Source organism: Chroicocephalus ridibundus, chromosome 7, assembly GCF_963924245.1.
Source record: "Chroicocephalus ridibundus chromosome 7, bChrRid1.1, whole genome shotgun sequence".
NCBI lineage: Eukaryota > Metazoa > Chordata > Aves > Charadriiformes > Laridae > Chroicocephalus > Chroicocephalus ridibundus.
The window spans coordinates 7,654,368-7,675,494 of NC_086290.1; the positions used below are offsets into that span (position 1 = coordinate 7,654,368).

The window sequence follows — 21,127 nt, forward strand, 5'->3', positions numbered from 1 at the left end:
TGGCTACTTGAGTAACAGCAGAAGTTGAGAGATATTTTCTACCGTAACTTAAAGATAGTATTTCTTGACAGAGCAGTAGGTTGCCCAGCTGATTCCAGGTATGCTTTAGACAAAAAGCTGGTTCTGAAAGGAAATAAAGTGGGAGACGGAACTGGCTTTTTAATGTAGTTATGTAGAATTTTGTGTTTAGTTGATTTAAATATGTTCTGTATTTAGGCAGCACAGACAGGAGACTCTGCAAAATGTTCTCAGTTCTACAGTTGTGCTGTATTTGAATGTAGAAAAGTCGAGCTGTCTCTTCCCTGCAGCAGCTCAGGTAGGTGATCTGTATGTGTCCACCCTGCTGAGAGAGCATGTGTTCTCAAGGCTGAAGGAAGGAGTACTTTGGAAAGCAATAAAACGATATTGTTCAAATTCCTCAATGTTATTGGGCATGAGGACACACATTCTTGCTGCTTCCTGAATTCAGGTAACAACCACTGTTCCGAGCGGGTGAAATGCCATGTCTCAGATTTCCTTTATGCACCCAAGAATTACAGCACAAACATGCCCCTTGCTGGCCTGCCCACCCTGAGCCATGGTGGCACCCAGACCCAGCAATGCAGATAACTCCGCTCTTGATATTTTCTGCATTTAGATCTGTGCTGGGATTCCTCTTAAGCCAAAAAAGGCTAAAAGGAGATGAAAAGTATTGTCTACTTATTTTATCTTCCTCTGAAATAGAGGCAGTATCAGCAAACGTCAGTTGATGTTCAAGCATAAAGGGGAACCTGGACATTTCAGAAAATGTTTCCACATGACCTTTCTCCAACTAATTGTTTGACTGTTTGTTGTATTCACCTATTTGATCTTTCATCCATTAATTTACAGTCCTGATTTGTTATCATTCTAGTGTCAGCTAGTTCTGGGAACATTTATCTGTGTAATAGATTACTTCAGTTAAATATTACTTCTTCTGTAATATAAGTAGTGTGGAATAACTCTTTCTGAAGCAGGTCCAGAAATGAAGCTAGTTTGTAAGACGGTCATCTTCTTTCTGTTAGTCTCTCCCAGCCTTGGGATAGATGAGGAATTTGCTCAGAATTTTATTGCCATTGCTGGACCTCTACCCAGCGAGTTAGTAAATAGATGGCACCTGCAGAACCAAGTCCTACCCAAGGAACATCAGGGCCCTGCTGTGGCCGAAGCCCATGATTACCTGTGCCGAGAAGATCTTGTGCCTTCTGAGCTGCCCCGATACTTCTCCCACCTTCATGAGATGGGGGTGACGCATTACAAAGTCTTCCTGCCATGGGCACGCATTCTTCCAAAGGGGGATGCCAAGAAGCCAGATGAAGCCCAAGTGCAGTGCTGCCAGCAGCTGCTCAAGACCCTGGTTGCTGCAGACCTCAAGCCGGTGGTAGTTCTGCATCACCAGCATGTCCCTAGCACTGTAGTCGCACAGGCCAAGGGTAGGAAAGCCAACGCTTTTGCTGACCTTTTTGGGGAATATGCAGAGTTCAGCTTCCGTGTTTTTGGGTACCTGGTTGATGTGTGGCTCACCTTCAGCGACCTGCCAGAGGTCCTTAAAAGCCTGCCTTACGATGACCCCCAGTACCGAGTCCAGGCCCTCGCTGCCGCTCATGAAAGAGCTTACACCATCTACCACGAGAAATACTCACCGGCAGGTAAGGAGAATGGGGAGAGGGATTTTTTTTTTTTTTTAATATGACTTTTTCACAAATATTTTGTGATGGGATTAAATGACAACTGCAACATGTAATCTCTGTGTGAATACGCTATCAGTGCTCTCAGAATTACATAGAAATGCTTGAGTAATGGGTTCCTTCAAATCCCTTATTTTGATAATTGTTTCATAATTTACTGGTAATTGCATTTTACTTGAAATGATAGCCAAAATAGTCAGGGATAATACATATATGTGTATGTGTGCATATTTATATTTAATCTTCTAAACACCAGGAAAGTATTAAATAGCCTCCAGTTAATTTGAACAACAGAAACTAGTACTTCAGAACCAAACATTGTAATATTTCTATGTGCTTTTTCTCTAAGGGCTGTTGTCCATGTACTCTTAATTTAAAGACCAGCAGATGCCCCCCATGAACTGTAGTCTCATACTGTTCATACACCAAACTTTAAACATGTTGTATAATAAAAGTGGGAGGAAGAATCTTCGATTCCTGCCCAGTCATCTCATTTTTAAAGCCTTATTGCTTATTTCAATGTCATTGAAAACTGGGGTTGGAATTGTTACCGTTTCAGTTAAGAGAGAAAGATCACGCCATCCGTCAGTGGCTGTGCTATAATCTCTTCTGTACAATGGGTGTGGGTTTTTTCATCAAGGCATGATGTGTTCCCAAGGAATACAGCTTTGGAGGTCCAGATCTAGCTGAAGAATCAGGTCAAATTCAACCATCAACCTTCCACCCGAAAGGTGGAAATCCTTGAAAATGTATTGATAAAATCCACTTAAACAAGAAAGATCATGGTTTAAAATTACATTTCTCATTTAATTGAAGTGAAATGATTTTATTTAACTTTAAAAAGTAATAATAATTTAACTTTAACAAGTTAAATAAACCAATATGAAACAAAAAATTTAAGTTTTAGCTTAAAATGAAAATAAATTATCAGTTAAAAATGCTTTAAAATTAGTTTTTTCACATTTTTAATTAATTTAGTTATTTTTAATTCTTGCTTTTGTCAGAAATACTTTGCAGTAAAGTTCACACTTTAGAAGTTGCCCAGCTTCCCTCTCATGTAACATGTCCCCCCAAATTCCCAGCATCTCAGCAGCATCCAGGACAGAATGGATTTAAATAACAACCACTGTAGAATCACCACAAACACATGAAAATTAAAGATATTACTTATGCATGGCATGGAAGGACACCCACTGGATAGCTGTATTCAGCTCCATCTTCCTGCAAGCAACAGTGCTAAGATGGTTTTGAGCCATCATGATAACACAAAATTTATTGACAAAGACTCCTTGAATTCCACCTTTGAATTTCTACCTTCTTCAACTCGCTGTTGAAATCATAGTGGGTATTCTGAAATGAGCTACTTAGGGCACTGTCTGATGATACACATCTTCAAAAATTTTCAACTGATTTTCAAAAACCGGCAGTGAACTGAAATTTTTTGCTTGTCCTTAACACACTACTAATAGACTGCCTCTTGTTTTTTTCAAGGTGGAAAGCTGTCCATTGCTTTAGGAGTGGGTCATACCTTGGATAGTGCTTCATCGGAATTGCTTTCAGTTTTTCTTCAGGTAACTCCTTAATAGAATTTTTTTCCAAAATTATATAAATTTGATTTGATTTGATTTAACTTGATCCTAATGTACAGGATCAAGTGACATATTGCAAGTTATGTAAAATTTTAGCGAATTGACCAGTTGACTGATTTGGTAAATTTTATTTATTTGATTAGTTTGATCATGTGAAGCTTGCTGATTTTAAAAATTACTTCAGCATCATTTCTTGGCTAGTAAGCACTGATTAAGGTATATGGAGACATATTTGATCTTATAATTGGCAATTTTAGCAATATACATGCTTAAATGAGAAGGCATCTGCAAAAAGTGTATTTTCTTTGCAAGTCTACTTAGTGCACCACCAAAGAAATAGATACTTTATTTTAAATAGCTGCTATTTAAAAAATCTGCTTATTATGTTAAAATGCAGATGGAGCTGTGCTAAAAGTGATCTAGTTGCACAAAATGAGGAGAACATAATCTCTACAAAGCTGACGACATCCTTTCTGTAAAGACCAAACCCTCTATTAGGAGTTTTCTTCACCTAGATGACGTTGATGTAGGATGTAGTGAACAAATGACAGCACAGGTTTTTTGCTTGTATTCACAATCCTTCAAAATTCAGTAATGGGGTAAGGAACGTTGTAGGCATGACATTTCAAGGATATAAGCAAGGTGCGGTTTGTAGGGAGGGGAAAGATATATTAGATGAGCTGACTAAACTACAAGACAACCTTGGACTGAAAAATACACTGAAAGCTTATCAGTTTTTCCAACTTCATCAGCTGGTTTAATAAAAGAATACAATCCATTCCTTTGAACTTGATTCTAGGGGGGATAACACTTGTAGTTTGGAATGATTAAAGATTTCTGAAGTGGACTTTCCCCAAATGATTATTGATAAGGCCTACCTGAACCACATAGCTGCAAAGGTTTCTCTGTCTCATTAATCGCAAGACTTCTTCAGTCTTAGTAATTTAAAAACCAACTTTAAATAATTAATAGTAAATTCATAAGATACTTCTAGAATTTCATTTAGCTGTTTAAATTTTACTTTGTTTAGGAGGAGAGATACAAAATGCATCTTCCCATATGGTAGCCAGTTTGTATTCATTATATTGTCCAGGAGTCCCATATAGCTGTATGACTTCTTACTCCAGCAATGTATCTTTATCAAACATTTCACAATTTTACATATTTTTAATATAATATCTGTAAAAAATACATTTTGCATCCAGGATGATTCTTCTCTCTTTCTTGTTTCCAGGATTCAGTAGACTTTCTGTCTCTCAGCCTTCAGTACTGTTGTGGAAATGAAACAGATTTCTACAAGAAATTGAGCGTATTCCAGGTAATATTATGCACAGTGTTAAAATTATAGCAGCAGACAACAGGCCATAAATAGAAGGGGAATTTCATGTTTCTTGATGCATGTCTAAACAGTTCTGACTTGCTGTGAGAGCTCAAACAAGAGCTACACTAGGAAACAGCTGCAGACTGCTCACCGACTTCTCTGTTGTTATTCTGACTTCAAAACAGGTGTTCGAAAGTGCTGGAAAGGGTCATCTTAATCAACGCTGATTATTGATTTATTATCAACCAGAATGCCATAATTATTTTGTACAGGACTGAAAAACCTTCTATTTCACACCTTAAGTCTTTGATAAGCTGTTAGGCTAATACATTTACACAAAAAGACACTGTTTTATTCTAACATGGGTTCTGCGGTGGTACTACCAAACTTCGCAACTCCTCATCAGACGAGGCAGTGTCAGAAATGTTAATGAGGATGAGTCTATGAAAGGGTTAAATCCCATGGCAGCAACAATGCCAGTAATGCTACAGGCTAGTACCTGATATTAAACCCCTGGTAGTGAATTGCATTCTTAAAATATATAAGATGAGAATCATTCAGCAACTGAATAGCAGAATAAGGAGCTACCCGTGTCACTCATTCTCTTTAGGGTCTCAGCGCGCTGCAATTACTCTAAAAAGTCGGTCAAACATTTATGGCAACAAATTCTCACCAAGTAAACTTTCAAAAAAGGACATAGTTCCTTGTGCCTTTTCAATGAGAGGTCGAACACTGAAAGTTTCTGGGGGTTATGCTTTGATTTGCATTGGGCTTTTTTTGGATCAGAGAAAAACAGTGGGTGATATTTAATGCATACAGTATTGATTTATGAATTTAACTTTTAAGAACTTTGTCACCAATTCTCAGTCTTCTAGGTATTTCCTGTTCTGTGTTTAAAGCAACTAAATGCTGAGAGCTGGTTTTACTAGCTGGCTGATGCCAGCTGGCTGATGCTTCTTTTCATACAAGTCTGTGATTTCTGGTTTTGCAGAACGTCTGGAAGGACATAGAGATCTTGATTTTTAGTCTAAAGTTCCTTGATTGTGGTTCCATTGAAGAAAATCCTTTCATATCACTAGCTGACATTGTCAAAGGTGAGTAACATATTTCAAGAGGAGAGGTTTTTTAGCTAAGCTCTGCATGTCAAATTATAGAGGAAATTCAAAGTTGTCCAGTCCAGACCACTGCTATTAGATGAAATAACTTTATGGTTTCTTTCATAGACTTCTTGGGAAATTAAGGGTGGATGGTGAGCATTGAAGGAAGGGAAGCAGGAGATCTACCCCAAAGCTTTTCATCATTTTCGTCAGCCTCAAGTTGCACCAGGGGAGGTTTAGATTGGATACTAGGAAAAATTTCTTCACTGAAAGGGTTATCAAGCATGGAACAGGCTGCCCAGGGAAGTGGTTGAGTCACCATCCCTGGCGGTATTCAAAGGTCATGTGGTGCTTATGGACATGGTTTAGTGGTGGGCTTGGCAGTGTTAGGTTAACAGTTGGACTCGATGATCTTAAAGGTCTTTTCCAATCTAAATAACTCTATGATAATTTTTAATATGAAATTATAAATATCTAATAAAAATCCAATATATTTGACCTGAGAAAAATAGCTGTTAGTTATGAAAAGCACCCTGTTTCTAAAAGTGTAATTGTATGTATAAGTAGCATCATGCAGTCCATGGCATCTACGTTGTGACTAAGACCATCACATACCGTTTGGTTTTTTTCAGCTATTAATAAAGAAGAGGCACGTATGATTGGGTATGATGTTAATGAATTCCTGGACTTTTCATCTCATGTTTTAAGGTACAGTTTTTGTTCCTTAAATCAGATACTATAATAAAATAGTGTTCTCTAGAAACCTATGTGCAGGAAGACACAGAGTTTTAGTGCTAAAGTCTGCTGTTAGTTGCTGAAAGGACTGGAAGGGAATGCCTTCTGCTGAGCCCAGTCTCTTGCTGTTACAGGAAATCTTCTACCCTACTATTACAGGCAATGCAATCCTCTTCCACACTCTCATCCTTGGTTACCCAGATTGCACCTTCAAGCCAATAGTAACAAGTACATTCTCCAAGGCTTCTGTTCTTTTCAAGAGCAAACCAGTCAGAAATAAATAAAATAAAATAAAATAAAATAAAATAAAATAAAATAAAATAAAATAAAATAAAATAAAGAATTTCCTCAGAGATTGTGCCTACAGAAATGTAGATGTCATTGTGGGGGGAGATGCTGAGGATTACAGAAGCAGGATTGATGAGTTTTCGCTTATCCCACAGAAACTCATGAAAGCAGTTGTAGCAGGTGAAATTGCTACATGCTGCAAGGATTTTGTTTGCACCTTTGCCCTAGCTGTACTGAATTATGAGGCTCTACCTGCATTAGAAATAATTAGAAATAAGAAATGTATTAGATATACAGCTCTTGAGCTGCTCTGCACTTGAGAGCTCGTCGCACTCCACCTTCACGTGCTAGCTGGACGGCAGTAGGTTGGATTGATCAGATGACAAATGTACTATACCCTAAGTGGCTTATGTAAGCTGAATAGGAAGCAAACGATTCTTTTATTCTCCGTGTTTACAAGTTCTGTGGCACCAGCATACACCTTTGGAGATTTTAACTTCTTTTTATTCTATTTCCAGCAAAACAAATACTCTACAGGAGAATCCAGATGCTGTTCTTGCCCCCCGCTCCTCCTATCAAACAGTTCGGGAAATGTTTGCTAAGCAGTCTGAATTGGAGAGGGATTCTTTTCTGCAAGATACTTTCCCAAGTGGTTTCCTCTGGGGCACATCGACAGGTGCCTTTAACATTGAAGGAGCTTGGGCAGAGGATGGGAAAGGAGAGAGCATCTGGGATCAGTTTGGGCATGCAGGTCATGTCTACATGAACCAAACAGCAGACGTGGCATCTGATAGCTACTATAAAACCAGCTATGACGTTTACCTACTTAGGGGTCTTCATCCTCAACTGTACAAATTTTCTATATCCTGGCCTAGAATTTTTCCTGCTGGCACCAACGAGACCTTCAACTCCAAGAGTGTTGATTATTACAACCAATTAATTAACCGGCTGCTAGACTCTAATATTGAGCCCATGGTGACTCTGTTCCACTGGGACCTCCCACAAGCTCTTCAGGTTCTTGGTGGCTGGCAGAATGACAGTATCATAGATGCTTTTGTAAACTATGCAGACTTCTGCTTTTCCACTTTTGGGGATCGGATCAAGTTCTGGATTACTTTCCATGAGCCTTGGGTTATCAGCTACGCTGGCTATGGTACTGGAGAGCATCCTCCAGGAATCACTGACCCAGGAGTAGCATCTTACAAGGTAGGGACACAGGAATAACTAGGATCCTGCAGCTGCCATTGTGGTTTTGTCCTCTGATTGTTCTATACTTTAACTATGTTCAAGCCTAATGTGGCCTCTGAGACAACTATTTACTTGTTGGATTTGTGATACTTGCAAAAAATGGTTTAATTAATGGATGCTAGATGTTTTCATTTTATTTTTCTATTCTGAAATCTGGTATTGATGGATAGCCAGATTATTCTGCTTATTCCAAAACATACTGCACTCTCCCGCAATCATTATTGTTTTGTCAATGCTGCTTCTTTTGGATGGAGACTACATTCTCACATGACAAGAATCTCAACGTTTAAGAGTTCCCGTGCAAAGCAGTGTGTCACATATTCCTCTGCTTTCTGCCCCCAGGTAGCTCACACAATTCTCAAGGCTCATGCCAAGGTCTGGCACCTGTACAATGACAAATACCGCTCTCAGCAACTGGGAAAGGTGGGACTGGTGCTGAACTCGGATTGGGCTGAACCCAAGACTCCAAGCAACTCGGAGGACGTGAGGGCATCTGAGAGGTACCTGCAGTTCATGCTTGGCTGGTTTGCTCACCCTATATTTGTTAATGGTGATTACCCAGATATCCTGAAGGCTCAGATCCAGGAAGCAAACCAGCAGTGCTCCACAACAGTTGCACAGCTGCCCCTGTTCACAGAAGAGGAGAAGTCTTGGGTGAAAGGGACTGCAGATTTTTTCGGTCTTTCCCATTACACTTCCCGCCTAGTCAGTGCTGTGACTAATGGGACCTGTACACCAAGCTATGAGAGCATCGGGAACTTCTCCTTGCATGTAGATCCTTCTTGGCCACAGACTGCCTCTTCTGGGATCCACGTGGTCCCATGGGGATTAAGAAGGCTGCTGAAGTTTGTGTCTCAGGAATATACAGGGTCTAAGATCCCTATTTACATAGCAGGAAATGGCATGCCAACAGCAGATGCAGGGGATCTTATTAATGACACTCAACGAGTGGATTATTTCCGCCGATACATCAATGAGGCTTTAAAAGGTATGGAGATTTTTTTTTTTTTTAATAATGGCAACTAGTTATTCTATCCCTTCTGTGGTAGTTAACTTTAGAACACCACCACCTGCATAGTGATAAGAGGTCAGCTGCCTATTGTGTATGTAGTGTGACCTCATATACTTCAGCCTGTCTGGTTTCCAGATATGGAAATCTCTGTTCTTTTTAGATAGGAACAGGTTTTTCATATATATGGATTAATGTAGCCTGGACCTTAATGTCAGTCCCTCTGTGAGAACAGTGTCTTATAATTCAGCTTCCCTGAAGATGATTTGCCTGCAGGCAGGCTTTTACCTACAGACATCTCATAGATCAGGGCTGAACGATGTCTTTACTGATTAAGCAGATCTAACTGACAGCATTCTATACCATTTCAGGTTAGAATTTTTAAGGAGATATTTATATCTCAATCATTTTGAGCAAGGTTCAAGGTATGCTTGTATCTTTGCGAACTGCTTATCAATTGATGTAAAAATAATATCAGTGACTTGAGTTCTGGACAAGCATAGAGATTTTCAATTTCAAATAGGGATTTGACTTATATTCTCTTGAGATACACAGATCAGTACTGTCAGGAAATTCTAAATATGCTGTATTAAATAGGTTGGTGATCAGCGTACAGCATTTGATCTTCTTGACCTAGTTCTCAACATACTGATACAAGTGTTAAAAGAGCTACAGAAAACACAATTTAGTACTGCTTTTATGCCTCAGCAGAAGTAAAGAAGATGGACTGCATATGGGAAGTGAACTTCCCTGGAATGAGAGAGATCTAGTGCTTTTTTTAGGCAATGTGAGGAAGGATGCTGGACTTGTCTCTGCTAGTATTGGATATGCTGTTCTGCTAAAAGAAACTCTCTTCTGCTCAGGGAAGGTATGCGAGCATGTAATGTCTCAGTTTAGCTATAGTGTTAAATATAAAAATGCACCATAAACCTAAACTGATGAATTGTGCTTGAAAACAAGAACACAGGGAAAGGGATACCCATGGCACAAGTGTCCTCTACTCAAATACCTCTTGACTAATATTTCTTTTCTCATGCATTTTTATCACTACGCATTTGACCAGCTCCTGTTACAGTGCTGACTGCTTTTCTTGCCAGATACTCTAATTGTTTTGGGCGGGGGTGTTGTCTAAAAGACCATTCATAGAGGTTTGGCCTATCACACCGTTACCCTCAGTTGGGGTGCTTATGTTGTGCTGTGCTGTGTTCAGAAAATGTCCAAATAAGTAACAGTGTCTTGTACTGTTTCTGTGACAGCCATAAAACTAGACACAGTTGATGTTCGGTCATATATTGCTCGATCCCTGGTTGATGGCTTTGAAGGCCCAGAGGGTTACAGCCTAAAATTTGGGCTGCATCACGTGAATTTTGAAGATAGCAACAGACCAAGGACTCCCAAGGCGTCTGCTTATTTCTATTCCAGTGTTATTGAAAAAAATGGTTTCCCACACAAAGTCTTGGACAGATTTTCTACACCATTGGTGTTTGACCTACCCATGCCATCAAAGTTGCCGAATTTACCAGCATCAGAAGTTCCCTCCAAGGCAAAGGTTGTCTGGCATAAGTTTTCATCTCAAACAGACTTTGAAAGGGACAAGTACTTTTATGGGACATTTCCAGAGAACTTTACATGGGGTGTGTCTTCTTCTGCCTACCAGATAGAGGGAGGTTGGGATGCTGATGGCAAAGGACTCAGCGTTTGGGATAACTTCACCCACATCCCAGGGAATATAAAGAATAATGATACTGGAGATATAGCTTGTGACAGCTACAACAAGGTGGAGGAAGACATTTACCTGCTGAGAGCCTTAGGTGTAAAGAACTATCGTTTCTCCCTGTCCTGGCCTCGAATTTTCCCTAATGGAAGGAACAACTCAATAAACAGCCATGGAGTTGACTACTATAACCGCCTCATTGATGGGCTAGTTGCAAACAACATCACTCCAATTGTCACTCTCTACCACTGGGATCTGCCACAAGCTCTCCAGGACATTGGTGGCTGGGAGAGCAGCGCGCTGATTGACCTGTTTGATAGTTTTGCGGACTTCTGTTTCCAGACCTTTGGGGACAGGGTGAAGTTCTGGATTACATTCAATGAACCCCAGGTCATTGCCTGGGTTGGCTATGGCACTGGGGAATTTCCACCCAATGTCAAGGACCCTGGCAGCGCTCCCTACAGGGTTGCCCACATCTTACTGAAAGCTCACGCCAGGGTCTACCACACTTATGACGACAAATACAGAGCGAGTCAGCGAGGGGTCATTGCTCTGTGTCCCAACATTGACTGGGCTGAGCCGAAGACACCAAGCGACCCCAAGGACATAGAAGCTGCAGACAGGTACCTGCAGTTTTTGGTGGGGTGGTTTACACACCCGATTTTCAAAAATGGGGACTACCCCGAGGTCATGAAGTGGAAAGTCGGGAACAGGAGTGAGCTCCAGAACCTTCCGTCATCTCGCCTACCGGTTTTCACAGCGGAGGAACGTGAATACATCAGGGGCACGGCAGACGTTTTCTGCTTCAACACCTACACCTCCAAAATCGTAACCCATGCAACGACACGGTTGAAGCCCTTGTCTTATGAGTATGACCAGGAAGTTTTAACAACGGTTGACAGCTCCTGGCCTTCCTCAGCTCTTACTGGCCATCGGGCTGTGGCCTGGGGGCTGAGAAGGCTACTGAACTGGATCAAAGAAGAATATGGAAATCCCCCAATATACATAATTGAGAATGGCGTGGGGATAAAGACCAAATCGAATATTGATGACAATACCAGGATATTTTACTACAAAACATATATTGATGAAGCTTTAAAAGGTACCAGTGTTTGCTTTTGTTCTGTTGGCGTTGTGGGTCTCCTCTCTAGATTTCTGGTTACTTTATTCCTATGAAGAGTAGTTTTTAAAAGTGATTGATATCAGTCTTTAAATATTTGGAACACAATATAAGCATAGTGTTTCTTTTTATGATCTCCTTTGCATGACTGTTTGTACTTTGTATCCTCCAACTATGAAGAGTCTCTTAATGATCCTAGTTGACCAGTGCCAGCTTTAAAAAGCTAGGAGCACGTGAATTCCTTGTGGTTCATTTAATGTGTGATTATACTACTGATGCTCTTCCATTTGTTTCTGGTCTTTCAGCTTACAAGTTGGATGGTGTCAATCTGAGAGGATACAATGCGTGGTCCTTTATGGATAACTTTGAATGGCTGAATGGTTATGATCCAACGTTTGGATTGCACCAGGTTGATTTTGACAATCCCAACAGGCCAAGAACCCCAAAGCGCTCGGCTGTGTACTATGCAGAAATCATCCGCAATAATGGTATCCCATTGCCAAAAGAAGATGAATTTTTATATGGAGAGTTTCCAAAGAACTTTCGGTGGAGTGTGGCAACTGCAGCATATCAGGTTAGAATTTTGGATGAGACACCTACAGCTTCTGTAACACCATAATTTACCATAATTGAGGGTTAGTGTAACAACTGCTGTAAAAGGGAGGAACTTGGAGATATTTAAGGGCATGGTTATAAGACAGGAATTGACACAGCAGCATGGGCTTCACACAAGCCAGCCAACATGGAGCAGCAGGTGAACTGAAACAATGCCTGTTCTGTGACATTGTACTTCGCTAATACGTCTTGCCTTGAGGCCTAAGAGGTCTTACTAGTTCATTACAGCAGAAACATTGCTATTTCTAGTCTTAAGCTGGTAAGTCAAAATATTGTGTGGTGCCACAAAGACTAGCGGGCTGAAATCTTTGCTAGGCCAAGACCTAAATTTGGGGTTTACTAACAATTCCACCCCCATCTTCAATTACAGATTGAGGGAGGATGGAGAGCAGACGGGAAAGGACTTAGCATTTGGGACAAATTTTCTCACACTCCTTTGAAAATCAGCAATGATGACACTGGAGATGTAGCTTGTGACAGCTACCACAAGATTGAGGAGGATGTGGAAATGCTGAAAAGCCTCAAGGTGTCTCACTATCGCTTTTCAATCTCCTGGTCCCGCGTTCTTCCAGATGGGACCACCAGATACATCAATGAAATGGGACTGAACTACTACGAAAGGCTTATCGATGCTCTGCTGGCAGCTAACATTATGCCTCAGGTAACTAAAAGTGGTAACTTGCAGGTAACTAAAAACCAGCAGAACCCAAGTCTGACACTCAGTACACACGTGTGTGTTTTCATCCACACCCTCCTTCACAGAGAAATTGTTTTTCATTGTGTTCTACAAGGAAACATGGTTTTTGCATGAGCAAATGAACTGGGAATATAGTGATACATTAGAAATTACTACCCAGAAAAATCACAGTAACCTTATTGCTGGCTGTTTCCAACTTCTTGTCCCTCATGTGCTTGGAAGTACATTCCTCAAGGACCTCCGTAGTGATCTTCCCAGAGACTGAGGTGAGGCCGACCAACCTGTAGTTTCCACAATCCTCCTTCTTGCCTTTTTTGCAGATGGGTGTAACCGTTATTCTTTTCCCAGGAGTCAGAAAGCTCCACTGATCAGCATGGTTTGTCACATATAATGGACAGTGACCTCACCACTGCATCACTCAGCTCTTTCAGCACTGTTGAGTGAATCTGACCTGTCCCCATAGGCTTGGACGCACGTAGCTGTTTTCTGTATCTGCCTGTAGCTTCCCCACTGCTGGCTGTCCCTGTGCTCCCCAGACCACGTGGTACACGCAGGGACTGCGCATGGCTGCACCAAACGCTGCATACGTGCGCATGCACACCATACAGGGGGCAAGCCAGGAGCATCTATGTAAGCATCGGAACACGCCTGAGCAAACTTGTGCCTTTGAGGCATTGCTCTAGACCGGTCCAATGGAGGTACCGGCCTGACCAGGTGTTCTATTGAACTGTATTTCACCTGAGAGCCAGTGCAGGTGCAGCAGTTCTTCACTGACGAGTCCTTGCTGTCACAAGGTTGTTGTGGTTTTTGGTAAAAGCTTCTTCTTCACATTAGGCAGTCCCTAGAGTTTGAGTCATTTCCCCATGCCCTAAAGAAACTGAAACACTGGCAAAAAGGTTTTTTTTTTAAGTGCATGAGTGAGCGCTACAAAATCAAACACCATTAGGAACAGGTAGCTGCAGATCAAAGCACAGTTTATTTATGCTCATAAATGAGGCTGGGTTACTGTCCTTATTTCCAAAAGTAAGAGTGACTGGTTGAGTCCTTTCTCTTGCTGTCTTTCCACACAGGTAACCCTCTATCACTGGGACCTCCCACAGGCGCTGCAGAATGTCGGTGGGTGGGAGAATGACACTATAGTTCAGAGGTTTAAGGAATATGCTGAGCTCCTTTTCCAGAGACTGGGAGATAAAGTGAAATTTTGGATAACCCTCAACGAACCTTACAACACTGCATATTGTGGCTATGGCGTTGGCACAGCTGCTCCGGGTAAGACTGCTGGGCGTAACCTCAGAGCCTTCACAGCACTCAGGGCACAACTGTTTCACGTGGCAGCAGAGTAGATGCTAGGGGCTTGCAAAGGTAGGGCAAGTGGTGTGGCGGGAGTAAATGGGGTTTGGACTGCTGTGGTGTGGTGAACAGGTCCTTCTTTCACTTTGCCTGTCCCCTCCAAGACCCATCCTCCTTCTTCCACTCCTCCAATCCATCCCTGCTCTACAACCTCCAGATTATACTTGCTGGCTGGAGCAGACCCCATTTCCAGGCCAGCTCCAGGGACTGTGGAGAAGGGATAGGGCTGGAGGAGGGCCAAGGGCAGAGGCAGGGGAAGGGGAGGGGTGGGAGTTGCCCTGAACACACAGCTTGCTGCTCTCCATCCTGGCAGCAGCAGCCTGTTGCCGGGGCTGGCAGCCCCACACGGGCAGAGAGCTGAGCCAGCTCGTGTCCCACCATGGGGGAGGACGGGGCGGTGCAGGGTCCTGCACAGCCTGCCCACTGCAGCTGCGACTTCAGCTGTCCCTGCTGAAGCAGCCACCTCAGCCCAGGGCTGGGCCCAAGAGCACCAGCTGCTGCACATTTCTTCATTTACTGGGGGGCAGTTCTGGGTGTCCTGGGTGTTGTGTTAACCTGGGAAGCAGCCGGTAAGAAAGCTGGGAACTGCTGCTCCATCACCTGTGCTGTCACTGTCTCTGCAGGCATCTCCGTTCGGCCAGGGCGAGCCCCCTACGTGGTGGGGCACAACTTAATAAAGGCCCACGCAGAAGCCTGGCACCTCTACAATGAGACCTACCGGGCAAAACAAGGAGGATTAATCTCTATCACCATCAACTCCGACTGGGCAGAACCAAGGAACCCACACAACCAGGAGGACGTTGAAGCTGCCAGACGGTACTTGCAGGTACAGAGACACCCTGTCACAGCTCTCCCTGCTGCTCCCAGGTTTGTTCATAGTGTGTCCCCCCCGTCTCTGGGTGCTGGAGATGCCCAGAACCCAGGTCAGCATCTCACTGAAAGACAATGATGAGCCAGAGGTATCGCTGCAAGGAAACGTATCACCCTCTTCTGGTAGCTGATCAAGTATGCAACGGAAATGAGACAAAATAGGGTTGCAGTGACAAAAGCTTATTAAATTTAATGCCATTATATGGGCATCCCTGTGTATCTCCTGTGTCTCTTCATATAAATTCAGGTACCACCTATAAAGCAGCACGTGAAGGAGATATGTTTAAATCCCTTGTTTTGATACATAATTTATCATTCTCCCTTACTTCCTGGCTTAGTTTCTTCTAGGTTGGTTTGCTCATCCCATTTTCAAAAATGGCGATTATAATGAAGTAATGAAAAAGAGGATTCGGGAACGCAGTCTGGCTCAGGGTCTCGAGCAGTCCCGGTAAGAGCCCAGGCACATATCTGCTTTTGTTCCACTTGCTGTGCTGAAACATGCTTTTCTGATGGAAGTGCTAAATTTCACTGATTCTGTTGCAATGTTAGCGTAAAAATCTTACTGTATTCTCACAGAAAAACTCTAGTGGACGTTTTGCCTGTTCCCTGTCTTTACCTGCCTTGCAAACTAAATTTACTAATATATCTTCGGGGTAATAAGTTGGCAGCTCAGATTGATACAGTAAATGCTCTGCATTAGACACAGTGCTTTACCCAACGACCATGGTAAATATGTTTTAACTTTTTTTAAAACTATGTACTGAACTCGAGCACTGAGAACTCATTGGGCCCTTTGAATTACATTTCTTATTTTCCATTCCCATTAATTGTTCTTATTGTGGCAGCAGTGCTCCCTCTCGAATGTTTTTTCTTTTCTCTCCCTTTCTAGGCATATATAAGGAAAGCTCTTTTTTTCCCTCTTCCCTTTAATAGCAATTAATGGGATATATTAGATCTGGGGCTAGTCCTGATCATTTCTCTCTGAAAATGTGAAAACCCGCTTGATTTGAAATGAGGTGGAAGAGTCGGGACTCGGCAGCAAAGACAGGGCTCTTCAAGATTTGCGTTGTGCTTTTATATGTGCCTAAAACACTTGCATTCTTAGGCACTTTTTTTTGGAGACATTATTTCTTCTCTGGTGGTTGCTGCCATTAAGACAGCAAAGTCACTGTGTGTTGCTTTATGAGATAACGTGCCCAAGCATCTCGGTCTGGGGAAGAAGTCTCCTGTCCTCAATCTAAGCCTGCAAACTCTCAAGCATCTCCCAATTGCCAGGAGCGCTGGCTGCATTTTCAGCAGGGGCTGCCCAGGGACCTAGATTGCAGGAGGATTTTCTCCCTCTTTTGGCTAAAAGAGACCTGAAACCTCGGTGGTCACCTTGGTGATCCAGCTGAGGAGCAGAGCAGGTCCTCGAGTCACCATTCGAGCAGTGCCTCACATTCACCTTCTAGTTTCTTTTTTCATGTTCTAGAGCTTGTTTGCACCCAACAAGTCTTATCAGCACTGTCCTGGCGCATGCTTGTAGCCACTTACAGCCTTGCTTCAACGCCGCTTGCCCCACGTGAACACTCTTATGAACAAACACTTGAAGAAAAAGGGGTTGCTTAGTGCGGTTAGAGGTTGTTGAGCTGCATTTTCCATTTATACATCTGTTAGCTATCTTCCTTCCCCTTTCCCTTGGGCTTTTAGACACCTCAATGTTCTATTCCACAAGCTGCAGCAGTGAAGGCAGACCCTGTGCAAATTTAACCCTTTGGGATCCCAACACTGGGAAGAAAGCCATGTCTAAAGGGAAGAAGGTCACGTATCAATTTTACAGATGCTCTTGGGGCAAAAGTTTCTGATGTCTCTGACTAGAAGTACTTTTGAGCTCAAGCACAGCAAGATAAAACATACAGAACAACTGGTAAATAACCCCCATGTCTTTAGCTCTGTTTCCTGCTCCAGAACAAGCGTTACTTAAGGGTTGGTGGACCCAAGAGCCTGGCAGCAGCTCTGCGCTGACGTGGGGTTTCTGCCACTAACTTCTTGTCTGACCACGAGCAGGGCCTCTAGCCACCAGGTGTCTCTTTCCTGGTCAGTGGAAGGTCTGTTGCTCTCTGGGAGAACGTTAGATCAGGCAGCATAAACTGCGTGTTCTAGCAAGAGCTCAGTTTAGCTTATACAATGTGACTGGGGAGCAGAAGACAGGGAAATCCTGAAAAGACGTTTTGAGGGGTTTATGCTTTTTTTTCTGTTTTCTATTGCAGACTTCCAGAATTTACTGAAAGCGAAAAGCAAAGAATTAAAGGCACATATGACTACTTTGGTCTAAATCATTATACTACAGTTTTAACGTACAAGGTGAACTATCCTGCTGGTGTTCTGTCATATGACTCCGACAGGTAAGAGATGAATGTAAACTACCGGTCAAGTGAAATACGTGCACCTGGAGCCCGGGCAATGCAAACTGACAGCAAATAAGACCACGAGACAAATATTTTAAGCTGTTATAGTCAACAAGAGGGAAAATATCCCCAAATAGTATCTGTGATGATATTTTCACAGAAGTCCAGAACAGCCCCTTCTTTTTACAGACCTGATGATAAACATGAATGTTTAAAACAAAACAAAGAAAATTAGGGGACCTACTAAAGGAAGGAGTCTGCACTTGTGAGTCTCCCAATGGTTTGGGATCAGCTGTAAACAGTATTTATCGTATTTCCTGCCCCCAGTCTGCAGTTTGAACTGCCAGATTATCCTGGTTTATGGATACTGCTCTGCTTTGTGTTAAACAGTTGTTAGTTCCCTCACCACATCGCGGTAAATGTAAGTTCAGAGCCTAAATAGCTAAATCACTTCATGGTTAAGTATGCAGAAGTCAAGACTTTTATTTAGATAACAATTTCTTTCCCCAGCTTCAAAAGGTAGACAGTAGGAGCTTACGGTTTTTCTGATGAGAATTAAGGTAACGGGGGGACCACACACCGGGGTGAACATTGGCTGTCTTCTGAAACGTTTCCACAGAGAATATATAACATTATTGTAACGTCCCTTTGCTGCTGCATCCCAGACCCTGTGGTTCAGCCCAGCAGAAGGACACTGGGCTCAGTCCCGGATGTAGGTGTAAACGGCAATTTTGTGTGCTCAAGCGCTGCTTTATACATGGAACGGTACAAATGGTGTCAAAGGACAAAGATTAGGAGCCAACATGACATCTTAAGCCACAGCTGATTTAAGCAGAATCCGATTGTAAAGCAAAGTGTGAGAAGTGTTTTCTAGAGGTTTGTGAGCGCCAGCACCACCTCCGCCCACTGCGCCTTCCCCAGCCTGCCACAACCTCTCCTCTGGTTCAGTTTCCCACAGAGCTCGGCACCGCATTTCCCAGCCCAGTGGCAATGAGTTGCCAGGCGCTTGGGACTGGCCCCTTGACCAGCGTGTCCTCCTCCGCAGGGGTGTAGCTTCAGTAAGCGACCGCAGCTGGCTGAACTCCGGTTCCTTGTGGCTAAAGGTGACACCCTTTGGTTTCCGAAAGCTCCTGAGATGGATAAAGGAAGAGTACGACGACCCTCCTATTTATGTGACTGAAAACGGGGTCTCGGAAAGGGGAGCCTTAGACTTCAATGACACTTGGCGAACGCATTACTACCGGAGCTACATTAACGAAGCACTGAAAGGTAAGAATGACTATGTAAATCTCATCATCCAAATCTCTAGAGAGCAGCAGTGTCTCGCCACAAGACTGACGTGTATAAAGCAAGTTGTGAAGAGCTGCAAGACAACTGCCCTCACACTTGCAATTTACACGTGCGCAGGGGTTTATTCTGCGTCCATTTCTGCGAGCCTCTGGCGTTAGCAGCAACTGCCCACGGACAGTCACCACGCTGCAGGGCAAGGGCATCTGAAGGAAGATCAAACCCTGGGTTTAGGAGGGTAACTGTCCCTGTATAGCTGCCTCTGGCAAGAGAAGGCGCTGCTGCTTGATGAGTAGCTATTTTGACTTCTAGTTTGACTACTGCTGTGTCTAAAAACTGCATCTTTAAAAAAAACAACCAACCAACTAACCAAAAAAAACCCCAACCAAACCCCAAACTGGTTTCAATTACAGCAATGGTCAAGCAACATGGGGGAAGGGCTTTTTCAGTTTGCTTCTCTGATGTCCTGGGAGCTGCTGGCCAGATGGTCCAAAAGTGCTCGTTTACTGCCTTTCAGCAGCGAGGCCCAACAAGTGCTTGTTTAAGCAACAGTTGCGTGTTAATGGCTTTTCTTCTCTGTTCCTAACCCCTTGTTTATTGGGCAAAAGCTTTGATTTTTGAGGCAGAGAAGAGCAGCCTTCAGTCCCGGCAGGCTGACTGAGCTACCCGGGCTGCTCGTTAGCTGTAACGTGGCAGCTGAACTACCTCAAAGCAACTGAGCTAAGGCAAGACACGGGGGAGGTAGGAATGGGGACAGTGAAACCGATGAGGCAATAACCTCACTGCACCCAGCACCCTGCCACTGCTGGCCTAGTGGTGACACCTCCTTGTCACCCAGCTGCAAACTAACCTGTCTGCTCTGGTCCTGGTAACAGCCGTTGTGCTTGACGGCGTCGACTTGCGAGGCTACACCGCGTGGACGCTGATGGACAACTTCGAGTGGGCAATGGGCTTCGACGAAAGGTTCGGGTTCTATCACGTGAATTTCACAGACCCCAACTTGCCGCGGCGCCCCAAGGCCTCTGCCAGGTTTTACTCGCAGATCATAAACTGCAACGGGTTTCCAGACCCAGCAACGGGCCCACATCCCTGTCTGGAACCGGAGCCGGAAGGTAAGCGATGCAGCAGAAATCCTGCTCGTGTCTCTATCTGATTCTAATCCCAAAAGATTTCCGTCACTCATAGTCTTTAAGGACACCACCATTTTCTGCAATATTCTTTTTAAGGGCTCCGGCAGCACACATCAGTCTTCATTAAGACTGAAGCCATTTAGTCGCTTCTGCACGCAAAACCCAAACAAGGACTAAATTTTGTGCGATAGCACCTCAATACATGCCCATCTCCAAAATGCAGCAAAAAAGTTATTCTGTTCTACTTTTCTCTGATGAACAGAACTGCCTAAGATGTTTTCCAAAGCACACACAGTCAGCATTACCACATCATTTTTTCTGAACAGTTTTTAATACTTTATATGAATCTGTGTTTTGGGTAAGCCCTTGGAAATATTCTTTTGTCATTTACATTCTCTGAACTAGAGGAGTACATTGAACAGCAACCAGTGCTAGGGCGGGGTTTTTAAATAATCATTTTTATCATCTTTTTGGGCTGACCACAGCTGCCAGAGACGACTCACCACTCCTGGAGTCTCAGGAGTTACACTACGAGCCTCAGCTGTGCTTTTAGTCTGAGCTAGAATTGTGTAAATCACCGATCCCAAAGAATTCCAGCTACCGCCAGCGTACTGCCAAGCCATGTGGAAAGCTTGTAGAGGCAGGAGGCAGCAGTGCACCTGCGTCCATGGAAGGGCTGAGCCCAGGCTGTGTACTAATCATTTCTTATTGTTTTCCCAGGGACAGTGACACCCACAGACACGGCCCCAGAACCAGCCGACAGCGTGCGCTTTTTGGGATTGGAGTTAACATCACAAAATGCAGAAATAGCGCTATACGTGCTTTTTGCTCTTTCTGCAGTTGGAGTGTTGGGCTTGGCTCTTCTTGCATTTAAATATGGAAAATTATCCAAAAGATCCCGTAAACGATCACCCACAGAACTTCATAAACTGTAAAGTTTCCACTTGCTTAAGTTTTTTTTTGT

General features: G+C 43.2%; 1 protein-coding gene across 1 annotated transcript; it reads left to right on the top strand.

The window, feature by feature from the left end:
* Positions 1-769: 769 nt before the first annotated feature.
* Positions 770-21,098, top strand: LCT (lactase). Its single transcript, XM_063342537.1, has 17 exons — positions 770-1,667; positions 3,198-3,277; positions 4,530-4,613; positions 5,608-5,710; positions 6,346-6,421; positions 7,255-7,942; positions 8,327-8,972; positions 10,250-11,809; positions 12,133-12,401; positions 12,813-13,103; positions 14,210-14,408; positions 15,113-15,315; positions 15,698-15,807; positions 17,609-17,743; positions 18,792-19,015; positions 19,909-20,145; positions 20,884-21,098. Exons 1-17 carry the CDS (start codon positions 1,004-1,006, stop codon positions 21,096-21,098), a joined length of 5,784 nt encoding a protein of 1,927 aa, XP_063198607.1. The 5' UTR covers positions 770-1,003.
* Positions 21,099-21,127: the final 29 nt, after the last annotated feature.

Bases quoted from the DNA above. Each gene is read 5' to 3' on its own strand.
- LCT (XM_063342537.1), top strand. From the start codon at position 1,004: ATGAAGCTAGTTTGTAAGACGGTCATCTTCTTTCTGTTAGTCTCTCCC. The intron at 5,711-6,345 runs GTGAGTAACATA...GGTTTTTTTCAG, and splicing joins ACTAGCTGACATTGTCAAAG to CTATTAATAAAGAAGAGGCA. The intron at 17,744-18,791 runs GTAAGAGATGAA...CCTCCTCCGCAG, and splicing joins CTGTCATATGACTCCGACAG to GGGTGTAGCTTCAGTAAGCG.